The 18,841-nt window shown below is 36.0% G+C and overlaps 1 protein-coding gene across 18 annotated transcripts in view; it reads left to right on the forward strand.

Annotated features, from left to right (window-relative positions):
• PARD3 (par-3 family cell polarity regulator) overlaps window positions 1-18,841 on the forward strand; it is a 565,232-nt gene that overhangs the window by 339,715 nt on the left and 206,676 nt on the right. For 8 of the 18 annotated variants that reach the window (XM_040451005.1, XM_040451009.1, XM_040451012.1 and 5 more), the window contains 3 exons: window positions 3,440-3,591; window positions 4,644-4,688; window positions 10,220-10,447. In XM_040451005.1, coding sequence (XP_040306939.1) covers window positions 3,440-3,591; window positions 4,644-4,688; window positions 10,220-10,447 — 425 coding nt within the window. The remainder of the gene's footprint in view (window positions 1-3,439; window positions 3,592-4,643; window positions 4,689-10,219; window positions 10,448-18,841) is intronic. The other 10 variants (XM_040451010.1, XM_040451011.1, XM_040451013.1 and 7 more) reach the window with 5 other exon arrangements.

An 18,841-nucleotide genomic window follows, 5' to 3' on the forward strand; every position in this document is an offset into this window, starting at 1 on the left:
GAATCACAGCAGAAAATGTAAGCTTTTCCAGCCTAACAATATCTCCCTAATCCTTGATGAAAATGTTATGAAAACAAAAGGGCAATAAGACAGGATTAATAACTGGAATTTTAATAATGTTGGGGGGTCAGGGTATGGTTACATTCTTTAAAGAATCAGCTGTCAGTTTTGCAATCTAACTTATTAAATATTCTAGTGTACTGTTTATTGTGTCTAAAATTAGTTTAATGGGTATATTGATAGGGAAGAATTAATTATGTCATCGTTTAAAAATATTTAGTTATTTTAAGACATTAACACACATACTCATTTGACATTTTAAATTGTATATGTTTACAGTTCACTGCACAATTGTGGAAGGCTAAATATGTAAAATGGCTAAACTTTTAATTTGTTAATGTAGAATATACTTTTTTCACTCCATTAATTGTTTCAGGGAACATTAATAGTGTTTTTAAGGAGAAACAAGGTAAACCAGCAATTCTAATCTTAGTGACAACATCATTCCAAGGATATGACATTAGTTTAAAAAATATGCCGATGTGTGATATTTAGGTAACATTAGCACCAACAATTTGTATTTCTTTGAACAAGCTTTTACCAATAATTTCTATTAAATATGTATTTCATGAGCAGAATATTGAAAAGATCAGCTTTCAACATATGAAATAATTATTCTTATTGAAAATAGGTAATATAGAGTTTACTCTTGCAAAATTGCATCATAGTTCTTCTATGGGTTTTTAATTTTTACTTCTAGAACTATATTTTTCCTTTTTTTAGCATTTTATTTTTACTGTTTTTTTTTTTTAACTTTTTAAAATGTCTATTTATTTTTGAGAGAGAGTAGGAGGGGGTGGGGCAGAGAGAGAGGGAGACAGAGAATCCGAAGCAGGCTCCAGTCTCTGAACTGTCAGCACAGAGCCTGACCCAGGGCTCCAACCCATGAACTGTGAGATCCTGAGCTGAGCCAAAGTCAGACACTCAACCAACTGAGCGACCCAGGCACCCCTAGGACTGTATTTTTTAATTGGGGTATATGTGCTCTGGAAATTATAAGCAAACTATAGTAAGCATAGTAGTACCTGACTACTACTACAAGAGCATAATATATAAGCATACATCAATTTAAGAAATATGAGCAATGTGTAATTATATATATAATATGCTATAGCTATAAATACCTACATGCATGCACACATATATGTATACACAGTATGTAATCATAGTGATATGTTGGAGGGGCACTGTAGGCTTCAAGATAAACATGACCCTTTTTTTTAGTACACCAAATTTATTCAAAGTTTTACAGAAAAAATATGGTATATTAAAAATGAAAAGATTAAGTGTATAGTACAAAGAAGAAAACATTTATTAGGATATAACATAGTCTTTTACAAAATAAAACTGTTCTTGGTGAACTCTCAGGGCCTGTAGGATACATCTTCTCATTTCTCAATACCTGGGCCAGGACTAGGGTGAGACAAGCCAAGTGACCAGGATACAAAATGTAGGGAAGGAGTTACTGTCAGGTGTTGACCCTCTACTTGCCTGAGCCTGAAAGTGCTTCCTTAAATTCTGAGTAAGGGGCACCTATCTTGTGTCATCCTAGGGGCCCTACTCTGTACTTGGTGGAAAAGATTGGGAAAGGCTGTTCAGAATCCTTGAGTGTTTTTAAGGACCCCATCTCTGTTATAATTTGTATTATATTGATAATTTGAGATAGAAAGTCTTTGTGGGGTGATAATCACTTACCTTGTGTAGTGGTTTGCAGTTTACAAAGGGCTTTTACATAATGTCCTTGAATTCCCTTATTGGCCTCTTAAGGTGGGTAAGGCTGCTATTCTCTTTATTGAGCATTATTAATACAGTAGGCTCAAAACATTTCAGGTCACTTAACCTGGCAGCAAAGCATTTTCCTTGATGTCTTTCTTTTCACAATTTTGGATTTAGCTCTTCTCTAAGAGCCAACTATCATTTCATGCACAGTAAACTGCAGCTACATTTTTGATATATATCCAAACCAGATCACTCTTCCTTTACCTGTGTGGATGGTAATTCTCTACGGCCATAAAAGCGAGAGAAATTTGCTTCCATCAGAAACATAAGGAAGGCTGTCATAAACTCTGCTGGCATGGTGGCAGTGGCCACTGACCTTCTTAATATGTTTAGTTAGCTGTGGAAGGATTTTCTCCTACCTGGCCAGGTAAGGAAGGTGGCAGGGCGCTGACACAAAAGAGCGATTGACTTAGTGTGCCCAGCACAGAGAAAAACCATTTTTATTGTATGAACTCTGGTCAGAACACCTAGAAGTGCTTAAAAAAAAAATGTTTTTTTAACATGTATTCATTTTTTGAGAGACAGAGACAACATGAGCTGGAGAGGGACAGAGAGAGAGGGAGACATAGAATCCAAAGCAGGCTCCAGGCTCTTGAGCTGTCAGCACAGAGCCCCACGAGGGGCTTGAACTCACGAACTGCAAGATCATGACTGAAGCCGAAGTTGTATGCTTAATTGACTGAGCCACCCACATGCCCCCCTTGTGGTCCTTTTTAAAGTGTTCACAGATATTTTACGAATAGGAGTGATGCTGTGTCATCCCTTTCCACTTCCAACTGTGTCCTGTTACCAATGGTTTGCTGTGTGCCTCCTCATCTCTGCTTGGACTTCTGTGTTGGTGTCACCCAAATCAAATGTCATCTGGTCTCCTGTGTCCCTCCAGTACTGTTCATTCTCCCATCTGTGCATCCACAGCATTGGCTAGGTCCTTCTGTTGTAGTATTTTTGTTAGGAACTTGTAGATAACAGAGACCTTTTTCTTCTTTTCCTTTCCTGACTTTGGTACCCAGCACAACACCTTAGAATAGGTTCTCATAAAGATTTGCTGTGTTGGTTTCTTCTCCATTGAATAAATATTGCTGAGAAACTACATTCTCATGAAACTACCTGCCACAAAGGTGTTTTTTTCTACGTTTCTGACATCCAAGATTAAAGACATACTCATTTTACAACTTCTATTTGATTACAATTCATAGAGCCCCTTGTATGCTGTCAATATTTGTATTCATATATGAAAATTTTCCTCAGATATTCAATCCTTCCATTTCCTAAAATATACCAGGCTTATTTTTGATAGTCACTTAGAAATAATGATGCATTAGGGAACAGAGTGAAGAAACTGAGGGAAATAAGGGAGGAGAGAACTCACATGGAGAAAGAATGACTTTACACTTAAATTAATTTTGTATTTTCCCATCACCTCCTATTCAGCCACAGTTGTCTCGTTGTTGTTTTTTCAATGGACTATATTTTTGTTTCAGCATTTCTGGGGAATATGCATATATATAACTTTCATATGTGGGCATATATGATCTTTCCTAAAGTTGGATGTCCTCTTTTTTAGTAAATATTTTTATGTTTCTCTTTCTCTTCATACCAGCTCTTTGAGTCCAGATGTTGATCCAGTTCTTGCTTTTCAACGAGAAGGATTTGGACGCCAGAGTATGTCAGAAAAACGCACAAAGCAATTTTCAGATGCCAGTCAATTGGATTTCGTTAAAACGCGAAAATCAAAAAGCATGGATTTAGGTAGTGAGTACAATCTCCATGAATCTTTATCTAAATAAGGTTTAGATGCTTTCGGATTAAAATTGATAGTCCCAAACACATGTCTGTTTACTTTAAGCAATAGAAAAAATAAATGTGAAATGTGGCAATTTGGCAAAAATTAGTTTTTCTCTGAGTTTGTGATAACCATATTTCTCATAAGTGGCATGTTTACATAATGTGCAATATGTTAAAATATATGTTTTCCTGATAATCAAAGAAACAAACACATGCATATCATGCTATGTTCATGCGTCTTTATTTGGAAGATGAAGTGTTTTAACATTTTGGATGTTTAAAACCAACTATTTGAAATCGTATTTGGTTGGCTGTGGGATTCTTGAACTAGAAGGAGAAGTTTTGGAGAGAAACCATTATCTCAATCCATGTCTAGAATTTGGTTACTTCATGATATACTTCATTTCGTTGCTATTCTTTAAGGTTTATTTAATAGAAACTCTTCTGTGTTGATAATTAAGGCATTTAATTGAAGTAATAATTTGGGAGAATATTTATTGTAGAAAGTATTTGGAAGCAAATGAGAGGAGAAAATAACCATAGTTGTTCAATCAAACACCAATCAGGTAGTGTCTCTTTTTAAATCCAAATCCACCAAAAAGCAAACAAAAAAGTAAAGTAATTAATTATATCTATAAACCGATCAAATGATTTTAAAAACCTTTGTTAATCAGCTGAAACTTATTTATGCTGTTCTCTGGTGGCTGTTTGTACTTCAAGACTAAAAGCATTAATTTATCACATGCATAAAACAAAAATTTGGCGATGCATTGCCTTGGCTAATTATGATATGCTAACTTATAAATAACACACGTGTCTGTGAAATGACTGGCATTTTGCATGGAGACACTGCTTTTCCCCCCTTTTTTTGATTATGAATGTTTGCTTGATGTTTCATATTATTTGCATGAAATATTACCTAAGAATGATCACCTAACTGGAAAGATCCGGGAATGGTTGAAGCATGTTGGGCTGTGGGGACTAACTGTGCTAACCAGTATACATTTACCTTTTAACAGTAGCTGACGAGACTAAACTCAATACAGTGGATGACCAGAAAGCAGGTAAGAATGGACAGTTAGACTGTTGCCATAGAAACTGTGGTCCAAGGAGCTGATCATAATTATAGAGCTGCCAATCATATTGCATGTAAACATAAATATTCCAGTCTTGCACGGATGTTTTCATTTTTAGGAAATCACATTGTACAAGAAAAGAAAAATTTCCTGTTAGAAGGAATTTATCAGGGTGGTACATACTAAATGGAAATATAATTTAGTGTTTCAAAAATGCTAAAACAACCTAGATTTTAATTATATTTGTATAGGAATGTTTTGTTGCAATTAAATAAAAATCAAAATCCTAAAAACAGTATCTCTTCTAGTAAACTCTTAAGTGTCTAAGTCATTTACTAGGTATCTAGCTTGATATCCAAATAAAGGTTCTCAAACTGGTGATTTTGATTTGAAGGATAATAGCAGAAATATAAATATTTTTCACTCTATGACAGAATCCAATATTGCTGTCTTTCATTGTTCAGAAAACCTCAGTTTTTCTTCAGATGCAAGAATTGGCTTGTAGTTGTCTGACGTTGAGTTAGACAATGTAATGCATAAGTTTCCTTATCTTGACGTGAACCTATTTCAAAGGTTTTTTTTGTTTTGTTTTGTTTTGTTTTGTTTTAACTCATTAGGGCTTGCTTCTAAAATGCTGCCTAGGGGTGTCTGGGTGGCTCAGTCGGTTTGGCCTCCAACTTTGGCTCAGGTCATGATCTCATGGTTTTTGAGTTCAAGCCCCACATCAGGCTCTGTGCTGACAGTTCAGAGCCTGGAGCCTGCTTTGGATTCTGTGTCTCCCTCTCTCTCTGCCCCTCCCATGCTCATGCTCTCTCTCTCACTCTCTCTCTCTCTCTCTCTCTCTCTCTCTCTCTCTGCCTGTCTCAGAAATAAATAAGCATTAAAAAATAATAATAATGAAGTTTAAAATGCTGCCATTGTGTAGAATCAATGGATTATATTGAACTGGGTTTTTCATTATATTAGATTTTACTTTTTATGTTATATTATGAAAATAATCACAGGAAAGTCTTCATGTATAATTAAAGTAATGTATTTTGTACAATGGCACATTTATGATTTATTGTTATAAGTTTGGAATAGTGTTTTAATTATTCTAGATCCAGTATGATGTAGTCATATCACTTAGCACTAATTAGCTTCAATTCACCTTTTTGACCTGCAGTAGTAATTAATTTTAGCCTTAAAAAATATGTATCTATATACATGTGTAAAGATTATTGTGGACATGGTTGAAGTTTTCATGTTCTGTAGAGTAAAAAGATAGATTGTGAAAATTACATCCAATAAATCATAGGATTAACTATAGTGGAAGGCAATTAACTATAGCCTCAGCCCTTATTATGTAGTTATTTCTCTGATCAAACATAAGATTCACTCAAACTCTGAAACAGGGCTAAAGAAAAACTATTTGATAGTTCATATATGCAAATGAGTAATTAGTTTTGGAGTTAATAACATTCAATACTTTTAAAGAAGTAAGCCCTGTCCAAATTAATGTTCATAAAAACCAACTCACACTGCTCAGGTTAAAGAACATGACTTTATATGCTACGCCAGTCAGGTACAGTCAGGAAATTATTTATTTAACTAACTTCCACTAAAAGGAAAAGACCATTATTGCAATTAAAAAAAAAAAATAATGATGATATCCAGATATCCAGAGTTTAACTGAAAACATAAAATAATGTACATGGAGAGAAGGCAGATTTTATAATCTAATTGAATCTTGTGTTTTTATTGTGTTTTAAAATGTTAGATCCTAGATAAAAAGAGCTTTTTCTTTTTTTCTCCCCTGCCCCCCACTGTGTACAATCTATCTTACCAAAGTAAACTGGAAAAGCTTGTGACAAAAAATTATTGCATAGACACCAAAGTACCTTTTAGTCTATCGGTTTTAAATCTACATGAATAAAATATCTAACAAGGATCTTTTCCACCCTGCAGTATTAGACAGTGAACAGATTTTCAGTTATTTTTCTTTCTTCACTTCACTTGAATTGCTAAGATGATCATGATTTTACAGTTTAGTCCAAAGGTTTTTGGTAGAGTCACAGTGGTATTTTAGCATAGATCATCTGTCTAGCCATAAGCCTTTCATAATGAAAATTGAATTCCATTTCCCTTCGCTCTTGCAAAAGACATCCTCTACTTTTTTTTTTTTTGGCAAGTGGGGTATTAGGTAGGAATAGAAAAATAGGCCTAGGGAAAATAGTATGATTATGATTTTCCCCTCTATTTCTGGATTTAAGGATCTGTTATGATATTTGGGGCAGGAGGAGGGGAGAATTTTCTTCATGAAAGAAAAGAGAGAACAAGAATAAGAAGAGAATTGGGTTTCTAACAGTTTAAATTTTTTACTTTTTTACATTTTATGTATTTTTGATAGGCAGAGAGAGAGTACAAGTGGGGGAGGGGCAGAAAGAGAGGAAGACACAGAATCCGAAGCAGGCTCCAGGCTCTGAGCTGTCAGCACAGAGCCCGTCGTGGGGTTCGAACTCACAAACCATGAGATCATGACCTGAGCTGAAGTTGGACACCTAACCGACTGAGGCACCCAGATGCCCCATGGGTTTCTAACAGTTTAATCCTTGAATATAAAAAATAACCAAAGTATCCTAATGACCCAAAAGATTTATAAAGAGCTTTAGAATATTATTTTACAATTAAAAGACGTGTGTGTGCGTGTGTGTGTGTAAATAAAACTAATTTTTAGCCCATACTTTATATAAAGACATCTTTAATTTTCACCACTAATAAAGTGCTAAGTTTATAATGTCAGGGGTCTCGGTAGCCCTCATTCAGGGATCTTAAGGTATTATTTAATAAAACTTTCATTAAAGTTTCTTTGACAAATATCATACTTAAATATTTGATATCCTTGTTACAGATAAAAAGTCAGCAAGCTCTTTCTGTAAAGGACTGGATGGTGAATAATGTAGGCCTTGCAGACCAGTCTCTGTAGCAATTACTTAGTTCAGATGTGACATGAAAGCAGCCACAGAATACATGCAAACAAATGGATTCTCTGGACTTGGCCCATGGTTTGCTGATCCCTCGTAGATTCACACATTACAAATTTTGACTTTTTGTATAACTTTTTACTATGAAGATTTTCAACCATACATTAATGTAGATGCAATAATTCATTGATTTCCTGTCTACACAATACACATCATCACGAACATGTTATAATACAGTGTTAAAATTTCAGAGAGAAGAGTAGATAGGTAAGTCCTAAATTATGCTTACAGAATATCTATTGTTTATTTATAGTTTCATCATTTTTTAACCAGATTTGCTTTTGTTTATGTATTTTAATGCATACATACACATATATATGTATTTATATATACATACATAAATATTTATATGCATTATATATAGATATACATTTATTGTAGTAAATACTCATGCGATTTCTGAAATTCATTATTAAAATGTTTAGTGCTTTGAGTACAGCTAATGTTTTGTGAAGAAAAAAATGATGTTTTTATGAAAATCTTTACATGAAGCATGAAATCTTTATTGGAAAAATATGGATAGATAGATATGAATACACATACATATGTACATACAAATGTCCTATATGCTCCCAATAAAGTGTCAAATATTTGCCTTCTCAGAGTTTATAGAACTCAAATACAACTGGTAGTTATGAAAATTGATATATATGCTTTATTTGGAGAAAGATTTTCCTAGTGGCAATTCTTGAAAGTATAAAGTAAACGTCCCTGCCCACAAGTGATCTTTTCCTATTCTGTTTGACTCCTTGATTTCTTACTCTTTGTTTAGTCCTGGAACCAAATTCATTTTCCTTCTTGTGACATGACTTTTAGGGTATTGGAACATGAACTTGTCAAAAATTATAGTGCCTATCAAGAGAAAAAGTAAGATTGATCATCCTGGGAAGAAACAATTCATGTGAATTTTTGTCATAAAATAATCAAATATATACGATCCTGCACTGAGAAAGTTCAATAAATCATCTTTTTCTTCCAAGCACAATAATTGATGGAATATTATTTCTTCATTAGAATCATCTGTCTGCCTTTCTGCCTATGTTACATTTTTGACATATTTATTCTAAGTTAACAACTGCTACCCCATTGCAAAAATTAGGTGCAACATGTAAATGAATCTTTAAAAGATAATTCTTGTTTTGACTCTCAGTTTATCTTTTATTCTGTTTTGTACTCTGAGCCATGCAAAGCCCGTGTCATAATTATTTGCCTTCTACGTGATAACATGTCCAGGCTACTCCTTAATTATTGATGAACATATGTGCTTGATGACCCCATGTAGAGAGAAACTACCTGCTCTCTCCTACCTTCTCATTTTTTTGTACCTGTCTTTTTAACAGTCTAAGTGACGAGCTAATTCTAAAACCTGGGTTGCCCAGGCGGTGGTACCAAGCTGGTATTTCAGTCATCGAGAGGCCAACTTCATCTGCCTTTGAGTGCTAGGTCAGGCAGTGATGGATGAGGCTGTCTTTCTTGCTTAAAGAAATCCATTTTGATTGCCTTTTAAAGCTTGGTACTGCTGGTATTCTCTCAGGCCTTCCTGCCCTATATCCTCAAGAAACAGAGCCAACTTGTTAATTCCCTGAGTCCTCCCCTGCCAGTCTAGTGAAATTTTCTTCTTAATTGTGAACTCTTCTTCCTTTTGATCATTGCTTGTTTAACAAGCAGATATCGTTCCCAAGCCTGTAGATGTATGGACTTGTATTCCGCTCCGTGGTCTCTCCTATACTTCTCTCTAGTGAGAGCCCTTATGTAATTTGTTTCTATTCAAATATTCCATCATTCTCTCCAATAGAACATTAATATTTCCCAGGTTCAGGTTCCTGCCTGTTGCCAGGGTGCCCTAATTATATTGGTGACATGTGGTCTTTTGTGCTCTTTCTACCTACTGAGTTGTGTGGACGTGCAGTACGATGCGGAAGAGATTTCACTGAGATGAAAGTTTAATTTCTACTGTAAATAATCTTAAACTATCAAAAAATGATTTGTTAAGTTATAGAGCTTACTGTTGGTTGCTTACCTTAGCGTTCTCATCAAGTGAGCTCTGGGTTATTCTGCTTCTTTTAGATTATTTACATACTTGGAGCAAATGATTTGACCAAAATTTTATCTCTTGAGCTAAACATGGAGACTAATAACTTAGAGTTTTTCCTAAGAAGATAGAGAAAATAAACCAAATTTAATATATATTTGGGAAAAATTAAAATTAGTTACCATTCCTTTATTATTTTTTTTTTACCATTCCTTTATTTTTATAACATTTCCATCCACACCTTAGAACTCACTGAGTGAATAATTTATTTATGTCCCTGATGTTTTCCGCAATCTGTAGATATTCAGGGATATCCGTTTCACCACCAATTCTTTTTTTTTCTTCTTTCTTTCTTTCTTTCTTTCTTTCTTTCTTTCTTTCTTTCTTTCTTTCTTTCTTTCTTTCTTTCTTTCTTTTTTTACCATTAATTCTAACTAACGTTTTAATTTTTGTAAACCTCCAAGGTTCCCCCAGCAGAGATGTAGGACCGTCCCTGGGTCTGAAGAAGTCAAGCTCACTAGAGAGTCTGCAGACAGCAGTCGCTGAGGTGACTTTGAATGGGGATATTCCTTTCCACCGCCCACGGCCACGAATAATCAGAGGAAGGGGATGCAATGAGAGCTTCAGAGCTGCCATTGACAAGTCTTATGATAAACCTGCAGTAGATGATGATGATGAAGGCATGGAGACGTGTAAGTTTATAATTTCTGAAAGAATAGAAGTTACAAACAGCTCTACAGAGCAGCAATTCTTCAAGTATGCTCTAGGGTTCCCCTCCAGGTACCAGAGGGATCAATGAGGACTAAATAATAATAATAATAATAATAATAATAATAATAATAATAGGATGTCATTTATCTTTTTACCCTTATTCTCTCACAAGTACACCTTGGGTTTTCTAGAGACAAGTCTTTAGATATTGCAATAGATTGAATGCAGAACAGATAGAAGAATCTGTCTTTCAGCCAGATAGCAAAGACACTTGCTAAAATGTAAAATAGTGCCACTGTTTTCACTCATTGTCTTTGGAAAATACAGTCCTTGTTTTATGAAAACATAATTTCTGTTAACCTTTAATTTTGTTTTTTATAAAGTAACTAATATTTTTAAATCTTCTCAGTCTTAGATCAGTAAATACTGTTACAGATAATCCACATAAAAATTATTTTGAGTCCTTAATAATTTTTAGGAGTTTAAAGCTATCCTAAGACCAAAATGTTTGAAAACCACTGCTATAATGTGATCTCTCCAGCAAATATATGTAATAATCTATGATTTTGAAAACCTATTCTTTTTTATGAATTACTCTTGCTTTTCTTGATCTGAGCTGGCAAGATATTTGTATATGTGTGTATTTGAAAATTGCAAAATATTTTAAGTCAAGATTGTTGAAAGTCAAAGGCTAATATAAATGAGCAGTATGTTTTCCATAGAATATTGAGAAAAAAGTAGCATTTATATTAACACGTTTCAGGGAGCTATCTTTATAATTAAACATTCATGGCATAAAAATAACTGTTCGTTTTAAAAATCAGGAAAATATCTTTAGTAGTATATTTACTTAAAAGGGAAAAGACTTAAGAATCCTAATGGTAAAAACTGTTGGTTAGTGTACATTGTTCATAATTACTACTTTATACTTTTGGTCTTTAACTTCAAACATGACTCTATGCATCTATCCATTGTTAGAAAAGTTAGAGATAACCACTGCACAAAAGTTCAAGCAGAAACCAGAGATAATTTAAGTGGATTGTAATTTACTTGAAATTTAACTGTTGGGTGAACTGCTTCTGTCACAAATGCCTAAGGAAGATTGTGGTGGGGAAGAAAATGATTTTTAAATAAAAATCATATTCAGAAGAGATTTATATATTTTTTAAATGTTTATTTATTTTGAGAGAAAGAGCACAAGCGGGAGAGGGGCAGAGAGAGAGGGAGACACAGAATCCGAAGCAGGCTCCAGTCTCTGAGCTGTCAGCACAGAGCCCAACGTGGTACTTAAAGCCACGAAACATGAGATCATGACCTGAGCTGAAGTCAGACGCTTAACCGACTGAGCCACCCAGGTGCCCCACATTCTGAGGAGGTTTAAAGCAAAATTAGGTAGTTTTTGCCTATTGCACATATAGTGTGTTTGGAAAGATGGATACTGTGGCCATGATGTAGCACGCCAAGCAAAACTCGGGGAGAGGATGGCTATACCCCACTGCGCCTTTCCGACCCTTTAGGTAATTCCTCATCTGAATCTGGATGGAGTTTTTTCACTCCATCCAGTCAGTGCTTTCAAATGTATACAGCCTATTCTTGCCAGATGAAGAACATATTTCCTATTTTTGCTGCCAAGTCTGGGCTCCAAGATCCTGAGTCCTACGAGCTTTCCACCCTTTTAAGTTTTTCCCCACTGTCTCTGTGGTTCCTTTCCATCCTAACCAATATCATTTGTGCAGCCCTCCTATGGTAGCATCATGCCTCAGTGTGTCCTGGGGGTGTATTTAATAAGAGATATAGTACTTTGAACCTTCAATGTTTTTTTTAAGCTTCTACAATATATGATGGTTTTGAACTTTTTCCTTGTTCTGGTTAAAATGTTTAAATTCCCTCATAAAATGTAATTTTCTCATATATAACACTCATTTCAAATGCATCAGGAGATGGAATATATCTCAATATAAGACATGTTTTTAATTGTAATGGGGACAGCCTTCAGAGTTTCTCACCAGTGTAGATAGGGATCTAAATTTGTCCCTATATAAAATTTAGTTTCCTTTTCTAATTTGAAATAACTGATTTAACTACATTATGTTACAACTTTTCATTCAGCAAATAGACAAATTATGTTTTATAAACCAAAGCTGAAGTTCTGGACAAGAGAAAGAGTCTTGTGAATGTGTGTACCTACAACCAGAGTGCTGTGTTTTCCAAAAGTCCTGATTTTAGAATTTTTCCCCCAGACCGGTCTGTTGAAATCTGGATACCCCCCAAAAAAAACAAAAAAAAACAAAAAAAAACAGAAAAGAAAAAAAAGGCAGCTGTTGTACATTTCAAACTTTTGCAATGTGAGCTGTCGAGACCCTGCCAGTGAGTTACAGCAGGCACTGAACTGGAATTCAGGCCACTTGAGTCCTTGTCCATGTTTTTCTGATGAACTTGGGATTCTGGTCAAACTACCCAAAAGGCTTGAGCATTAAGTTCCTCTTTGTAAAACTGAAGATTTGGACAATGGGGTCATGGATTTTTCAAACTGTGCATTGTGACGCCTGGTCAGGAGGGGAGGCTCTGTGGTTTTGGAGGGGTCCAGAAGTCAGGGGGAGGCTGAGTAGCAGGGACTCTGCAGAGCCACCGGCTTTACCCTTTACCCTGCTGTCCCCACTCTGTTGCCTCAACTCTTGTGGGTTTTTAAAGTCACTTTTATTACATTGTGGTTTTCTGTAAATGTTAATATTAGGAAAGGGTAGTTTGCAATGTTTTTAGAAAAGCCTTGAAAATCTCTGGTTCAGATGATTTAGATGGTTTCTGAGGTCCTTTCTAGTTGTAACATTCCATGATTTTGTGTACCTGTTCACTTACCTATCTAACTCCTGCCTGCTAGGCTCTCTCACCTTCTATAGGGTCCACAAAAGACGACATCACCATGACTGTTTTATTCCTGTGTAACTAAGCACAGGGTCTGGCAAATCACAGGACTCTGAATATTCGTGACATCAATAAGTGAGCTCCTGCTTAGCTAGCACCATTGTGTGCATGTGGAGAGAAGGGGGGAGAGACTTTCAGTATGCAGTAAGATGGATGGTGGTGTCATTTCATCATTCCTGTTTGTTTTCCACTCTGAGCCTGCATGTACTAGACCTTTGATGCCTAAGCAAAGTCTAAAAAAAAGTCCCTCAGGTCTGGTGTTTCTGCTTTGTGATCATTAGGCACCTTTACATATGACTGGATATGAAAAGGTGTTCTATGGCTCCAGTTGTGAGAAAGACCAGCTCAGTTAGCTCTTCCTTTGTTTCCCTAAACACCGTCCTTTTCAGAGTCTGGCTTCTGGATTCTCAAGGCCTGGTCTGCATCCTGTCCTTATGGCTTCCCAGGATCCACCTTCTTGTTTCTGGTTGTCCTCCACATCCTTGCTGTTGAGCGTGCTGTCCCTCATTGCCAGGGAGTCTAGTATCCCGCCATTGTCTGTGCTCCGTGGGATTCTAGCAGAGGGTGCTTTCTTGTGCTGTGGTATGACTCCATCACAGCCACCGGGGGAGATGAACATGCCCTTTCACTATGGAACATTGCTCTGAAAAAAGGACCACTGACCTGACAGACAGTCCCTTTGTTACTCTATTGGTGTGCCTGAGATGTGTGGAGATGGAGGGTGGACTGCTGTTGGAAGGCTGTGGGCCAAGGCCCGTGGTCAGGACAGACGGCTCCTGGGTTGCCATAGTTGGATTAAAGCACTGCCCCAGTCTCCTATTATCTACCCCAAGTTATCCCTTTTCTTCTTCACAAGTAAGATGCTTAGGCATAGGCTTGGTTGGTTGCTCTTGTCAGTTGGGTTGAGCATCTCCCTGGTGAATATATTTTATGGCTCAGAACAGGCTTGCCTCTTCTCAGCAGTGTCGAAATCATGGCATGGGCACAACAATGGGGGCCAAGAGACTGGGGCGGCCTCCATGTGGTATCTGGTATCTGTCATCTTCTGTAACACTTACGTTCTTCCTGTGGAGATGGCAGAAGCCAGCGTTTTTGTCTCTCATTTAATCCATCTGGCCTTACCATGTTGTGTGTGTCTGTCTGGATCGAGATGGAGCTTTGTATTCTGGGACCCATTATCTCCGAGGCCCTACCTGTGCTTGACAGGTCAGGGCATCTACAATCTGCTCCCTTTTCTATGCAAATTACATACCCTGCCTGGATCTCAGCAAGTGGCTTCTGCATCCCCCATAATAAATCAGTTTCTGTTGCTACCAAGAAAATACATGCAATAACATTGCTTTTTCTTTTTGAAAAATATATGGTCCCCCTTTTTTTTCCTGTTAAAAGTTGCCAAATTGTAAGTCTTCCTATCAGTACAGTAACAGTTTTTTGTTGGGGTCAGGAAGTGAAACACAATGAAATCAAATACTGTCTTATTAATCGTACCTATTGATTTTAAGATAGATGCAGTTTGTAATTTTAAACGTGATAACTACATGCCTTGAACAGACAAGCCATGGTAGACAAATTGCTTTTGAGTAGCTCGCCCACTTTTCTTACAGCACTCTTCTCAGGAGATAAAAAAGGACATTGCTCTAAAATATACATAACTTAGGTTAGCCATAGGAGATTTGAAGAAGGTAAATTTATGGTAGTAAATCAGCTAAGATGAGAGATTCTAGGGTAATTTTTTTTTTTGCTTATTAGTTATAAAACAGTATGTTGCATTTGATATCTTCAATTTTCTACCATCAGCATTCCACACACGGCTAGCCACTTTCATCACTAGTTATTTGAGCAAAATATGCAAACTAGGCCTAATTTTATCTTAAGCAAAACCCATTAGAAAGTAGAAAATCTGTGACAAAATTCAGGATAGGGGTTTCAAAGAGTACTTTGTAAAAGATTTCCTATTTGATTAATATATACAATTGGATGCTGATCTCTAAAAATTTTTGTTCTGAAATGCTAGGAACAGGAATAGCCTGTCCCAGCCTTTAAGCCAATGTGTATACTTAAATATCACCTGCAATTGAAGAGAAGGAGCTTTTATTAATTTTAGGAAGTTTCTCAATGCAGTATGGCTGTAAGCATGTGAAGTAGCCAAAGCTATTCCTCACATTTCTTTCCATAGGGGAAAATTAACTTAAGCTAAAAGTACAATGAAAAGTCACATAGGAAGTGTTTGAATTATAGAATCCTCATTTCAAACACTTTTTTGATAAGGAAAAAGTATTTAAATAGTTGACCAAGAGCATACTTGGGAAACTGAATCATAGAGTACATACTTCCTGATTCATAGTCCTGTGATTTTTCTAGAAGGTTAAACTTGCAAATGGGAAAGCCCCTCACACTGAAACTACTTCAAAGTATTTAAGTGTGTGTTAATGAGTTGTGGCACCTAAAATCTGATTTTTAGGCTATAAGGTCCTGCGGGGCACAGGGTAGTCCAACCCAGTGGATAAACCAATACTTAAGAAGTAATGTGGTTAAGGGTCATTGTAACGCACAGGTTACCATGGCACCAAAAGTTGGGCTCCCCACTTAGCCTACATGGAATTAGAGCAGATAGGTAGGTAGAGGGGAGACGGCTTCCCAGACAAGGTATTGGTAGAGATAACTGCCATTGCTTGAGTGGTCTACACCTGCAATGCATAAGGAGTATATGAAACATCATGAGCAGTGACCTTTCCTGGATTGCCATAGTTGGATTAAGGTTGATGTATATAGTGCAGGTGGCAGCATAATGAGGAATGAGATTTAGGATGAAAATGGAAAACAGATCACAACCTTGTTTAAATTATTTGCATTTTATACTAAGGACCTTAAAGAACATTTGAAGAATTTCAACTAAGAGTAGGAGTGCTGGGGTTGTAGGATAGAGGATGGTTATCAGGGATGGGATGGTAAGTAGCAGTGTCAGTGGCAAGAAAATCAGTTATATGTCAGTAATGAAATAATCCAGGTGAGTAATGATGCTTGGCAATGCCAGAGAAAAGTAAGAAAATGCATTTACACGCTTAGCATTTCACACAGAAAGATGGATGGTGATGATGTGATTTTTTTCTCATTAGCACTTCCAGGCTCTGAAACTTAGAATCATCATCATACTGTGTAATCACTCCATTACCAAGCTTTCTTAATTTTTCCCCATGAAATCTACTAATTTCACTCCGTCTGTTCAATCTAACTGAAATCCTCATTATTTAATATCTGAAATTATTGTTAGGATCTTCTAATTGGTCATGCTGTCTCTAGATTTGCTGAGTAAACTCTGTAATCACATTCTTATTCTCCGAGTACTTCAAGCTTCCATGCTCATTCTTGTCCAGACCATGCACTCTCCACGAAGTGTATCTTCTTACTATCCTTGACTTTGCCCCTGCCTTCAAATGTGTACATTAGACTATCTTACTTCTTCAGGAAACTGTTTCCCAAGCAATCTAGTCTTCCCTTGACTTTCTAAAGCCCTGATTTTACAGAATGTCTCTGAGACTTTTTACTGTAAAGCATTTTTTTAGCATCAAGAAATTTTTGTGGATTCTCCAATATGGATTGGTTGGTAGTTAAGAACACTGGCTTTTGGGGGACAGTCATTTTGATTTCTCAATAAATAGCAAAATAGAGCATTATTAGCCATTTACTACTTTATCACATTTGTACATTGTTGTGTTATTTATTTTGTATTTTGTCACACACACACACACACACACACACACACACACACACACACACTTAAGAGTCAGAGCAGTGACCTGGAATCTCTTTCTTTGACACTGTAAATAATTTTCTATGTATTGTTAAAATATACAGTTGACACAAAGCTCACTCCTTGATTAAAAGTAAAATTTTTAGTGGAAGTTCCAACAGAATTGTGAGTGGTGCCATTTTGGTTGTGTAGCCAATCCATTCGGTCTGTTGAAAGGAAAGCCTGGAGCTTCACTGTACATTGTCCCCATGGAGAGGAAGCAATATCCACTGTGGACCATCATTTGAATGTAAAAATCAATTAGATGCCAGAAGGAAATGTGCAAGGTTCAGAAAATTGAGGGTACGACCCTCATTGTACTTGTTCTATAGCATTCTCTCGGGAAGGGAAGGATAATGGAGGTGACATTCTACCAGTATCTTCAGGAGCATTTTACCTGTTTCATTTGGAGGGATGATTAAAGAGAAGTTTAGAATATAAAGTAGAAGCAAAGAATGGTTTTTAGTATAAGTCTTAAATTCTTTGGAAGAGCGATCTTAATGGTTTTTACCCTTCTACCCACTCCTCACTCCAACATAAACAGAGCTGTTTTTGTTTGTTTGTTTGTTTAATGAAATGAATATACATATAGAATAGAGCACTTTTGGAATCATCTATTTACTATTTGAATTGTCCCCCAGTTGCTGAAAGCACTTCTCTGATACCACTTTTGAATGTCACATGATTCCTTCATCTGTCTTCACGGTCATATTCTTGGTTCTTCATCATGTCAGTTATTATTCCCACCCCACTTTTGAGTATAAAAGCTTCTAATTCTTCATGTTTCATTCTTCATGCCAGCTTTTTTTTTTTTAAACATTCTGAAAAAGCTAAGTTTTTCCATTGCCAAGAGCTCATCATTCTAATGTTAAAAGTCAGAGTCCAGAAAAGCAGATCCTGTTATTCGACACCATCTGTATCACTAGCTGTTCATTTTCCACATCTTTCTTCCTTTCCAAAGTCAAAATATTCAACTTAAATAAGAAACAGAAATAATATTTATATCCCCAAAGTTCTTGAATCCTGTGTAGGACTTTGCAGTGCCTGGGAGTCTGACAGTCCTCAATTTATTTTTATTACATTTGCTTTTGTTTTGTTACCTAAGATTAATCCATAGAAGTTGGTAGGGGTCAGTGGATTTGCTAAGTCCAGTGAAATTTTCCAATTACTAATGTCTTATTGTAACTTACTCATTTTAAGTTTTAAGAAGATAGATTCTGAAGACTTAGTCATACTGTGTGCAATAATTCCATTTAATTTTTTGCCTTCTAAAATAAATTTTAAATTAAGAGTATGTGATCCTATCATTAGGTATTTCTAATACCTACAGTAGTCCTTCTTAAATGGAGATCAGTAAAGGATAGTTTGTCATGTGATTGGCTCTTTGTTCAATCATTCTGTCATTCACTCAACAAATACTTAATGATGCTTCTTTGAGCTGTGCCCTCAGAGGAAAGAACTTATTTACTGATGATTAAGAAGTAATATTATCATTTTCATTTTGTATTTCTCTGTTTCTATCTATTGAACAATTTATTTGTCTCTAGTAGGAAGTCTGAACAAATCATTTATTTCTAGCAAAGTTGTCACAGCTACCCAGCTCTACATTAACTGCTAACTCTTACACTTGTGATAGACTGTAGATATTCCACAGCTGCTCTAA

This window comes from Herpailurus yagouaroundi, unplaced genomic scaffold (assembly GCF_014898765.1).
Source record: "Herpailurus yagouaroundi ecotype Mexico unplaced genomic scaffold, PumYag 203, whole genome shotgun sequence".
Lineage (NCBI taxonomy): Eukaryota > Metazoa > Chordata > Mammalia > Carnivora > Felidae > Herpailurus > Herpailurus yagouaroundi.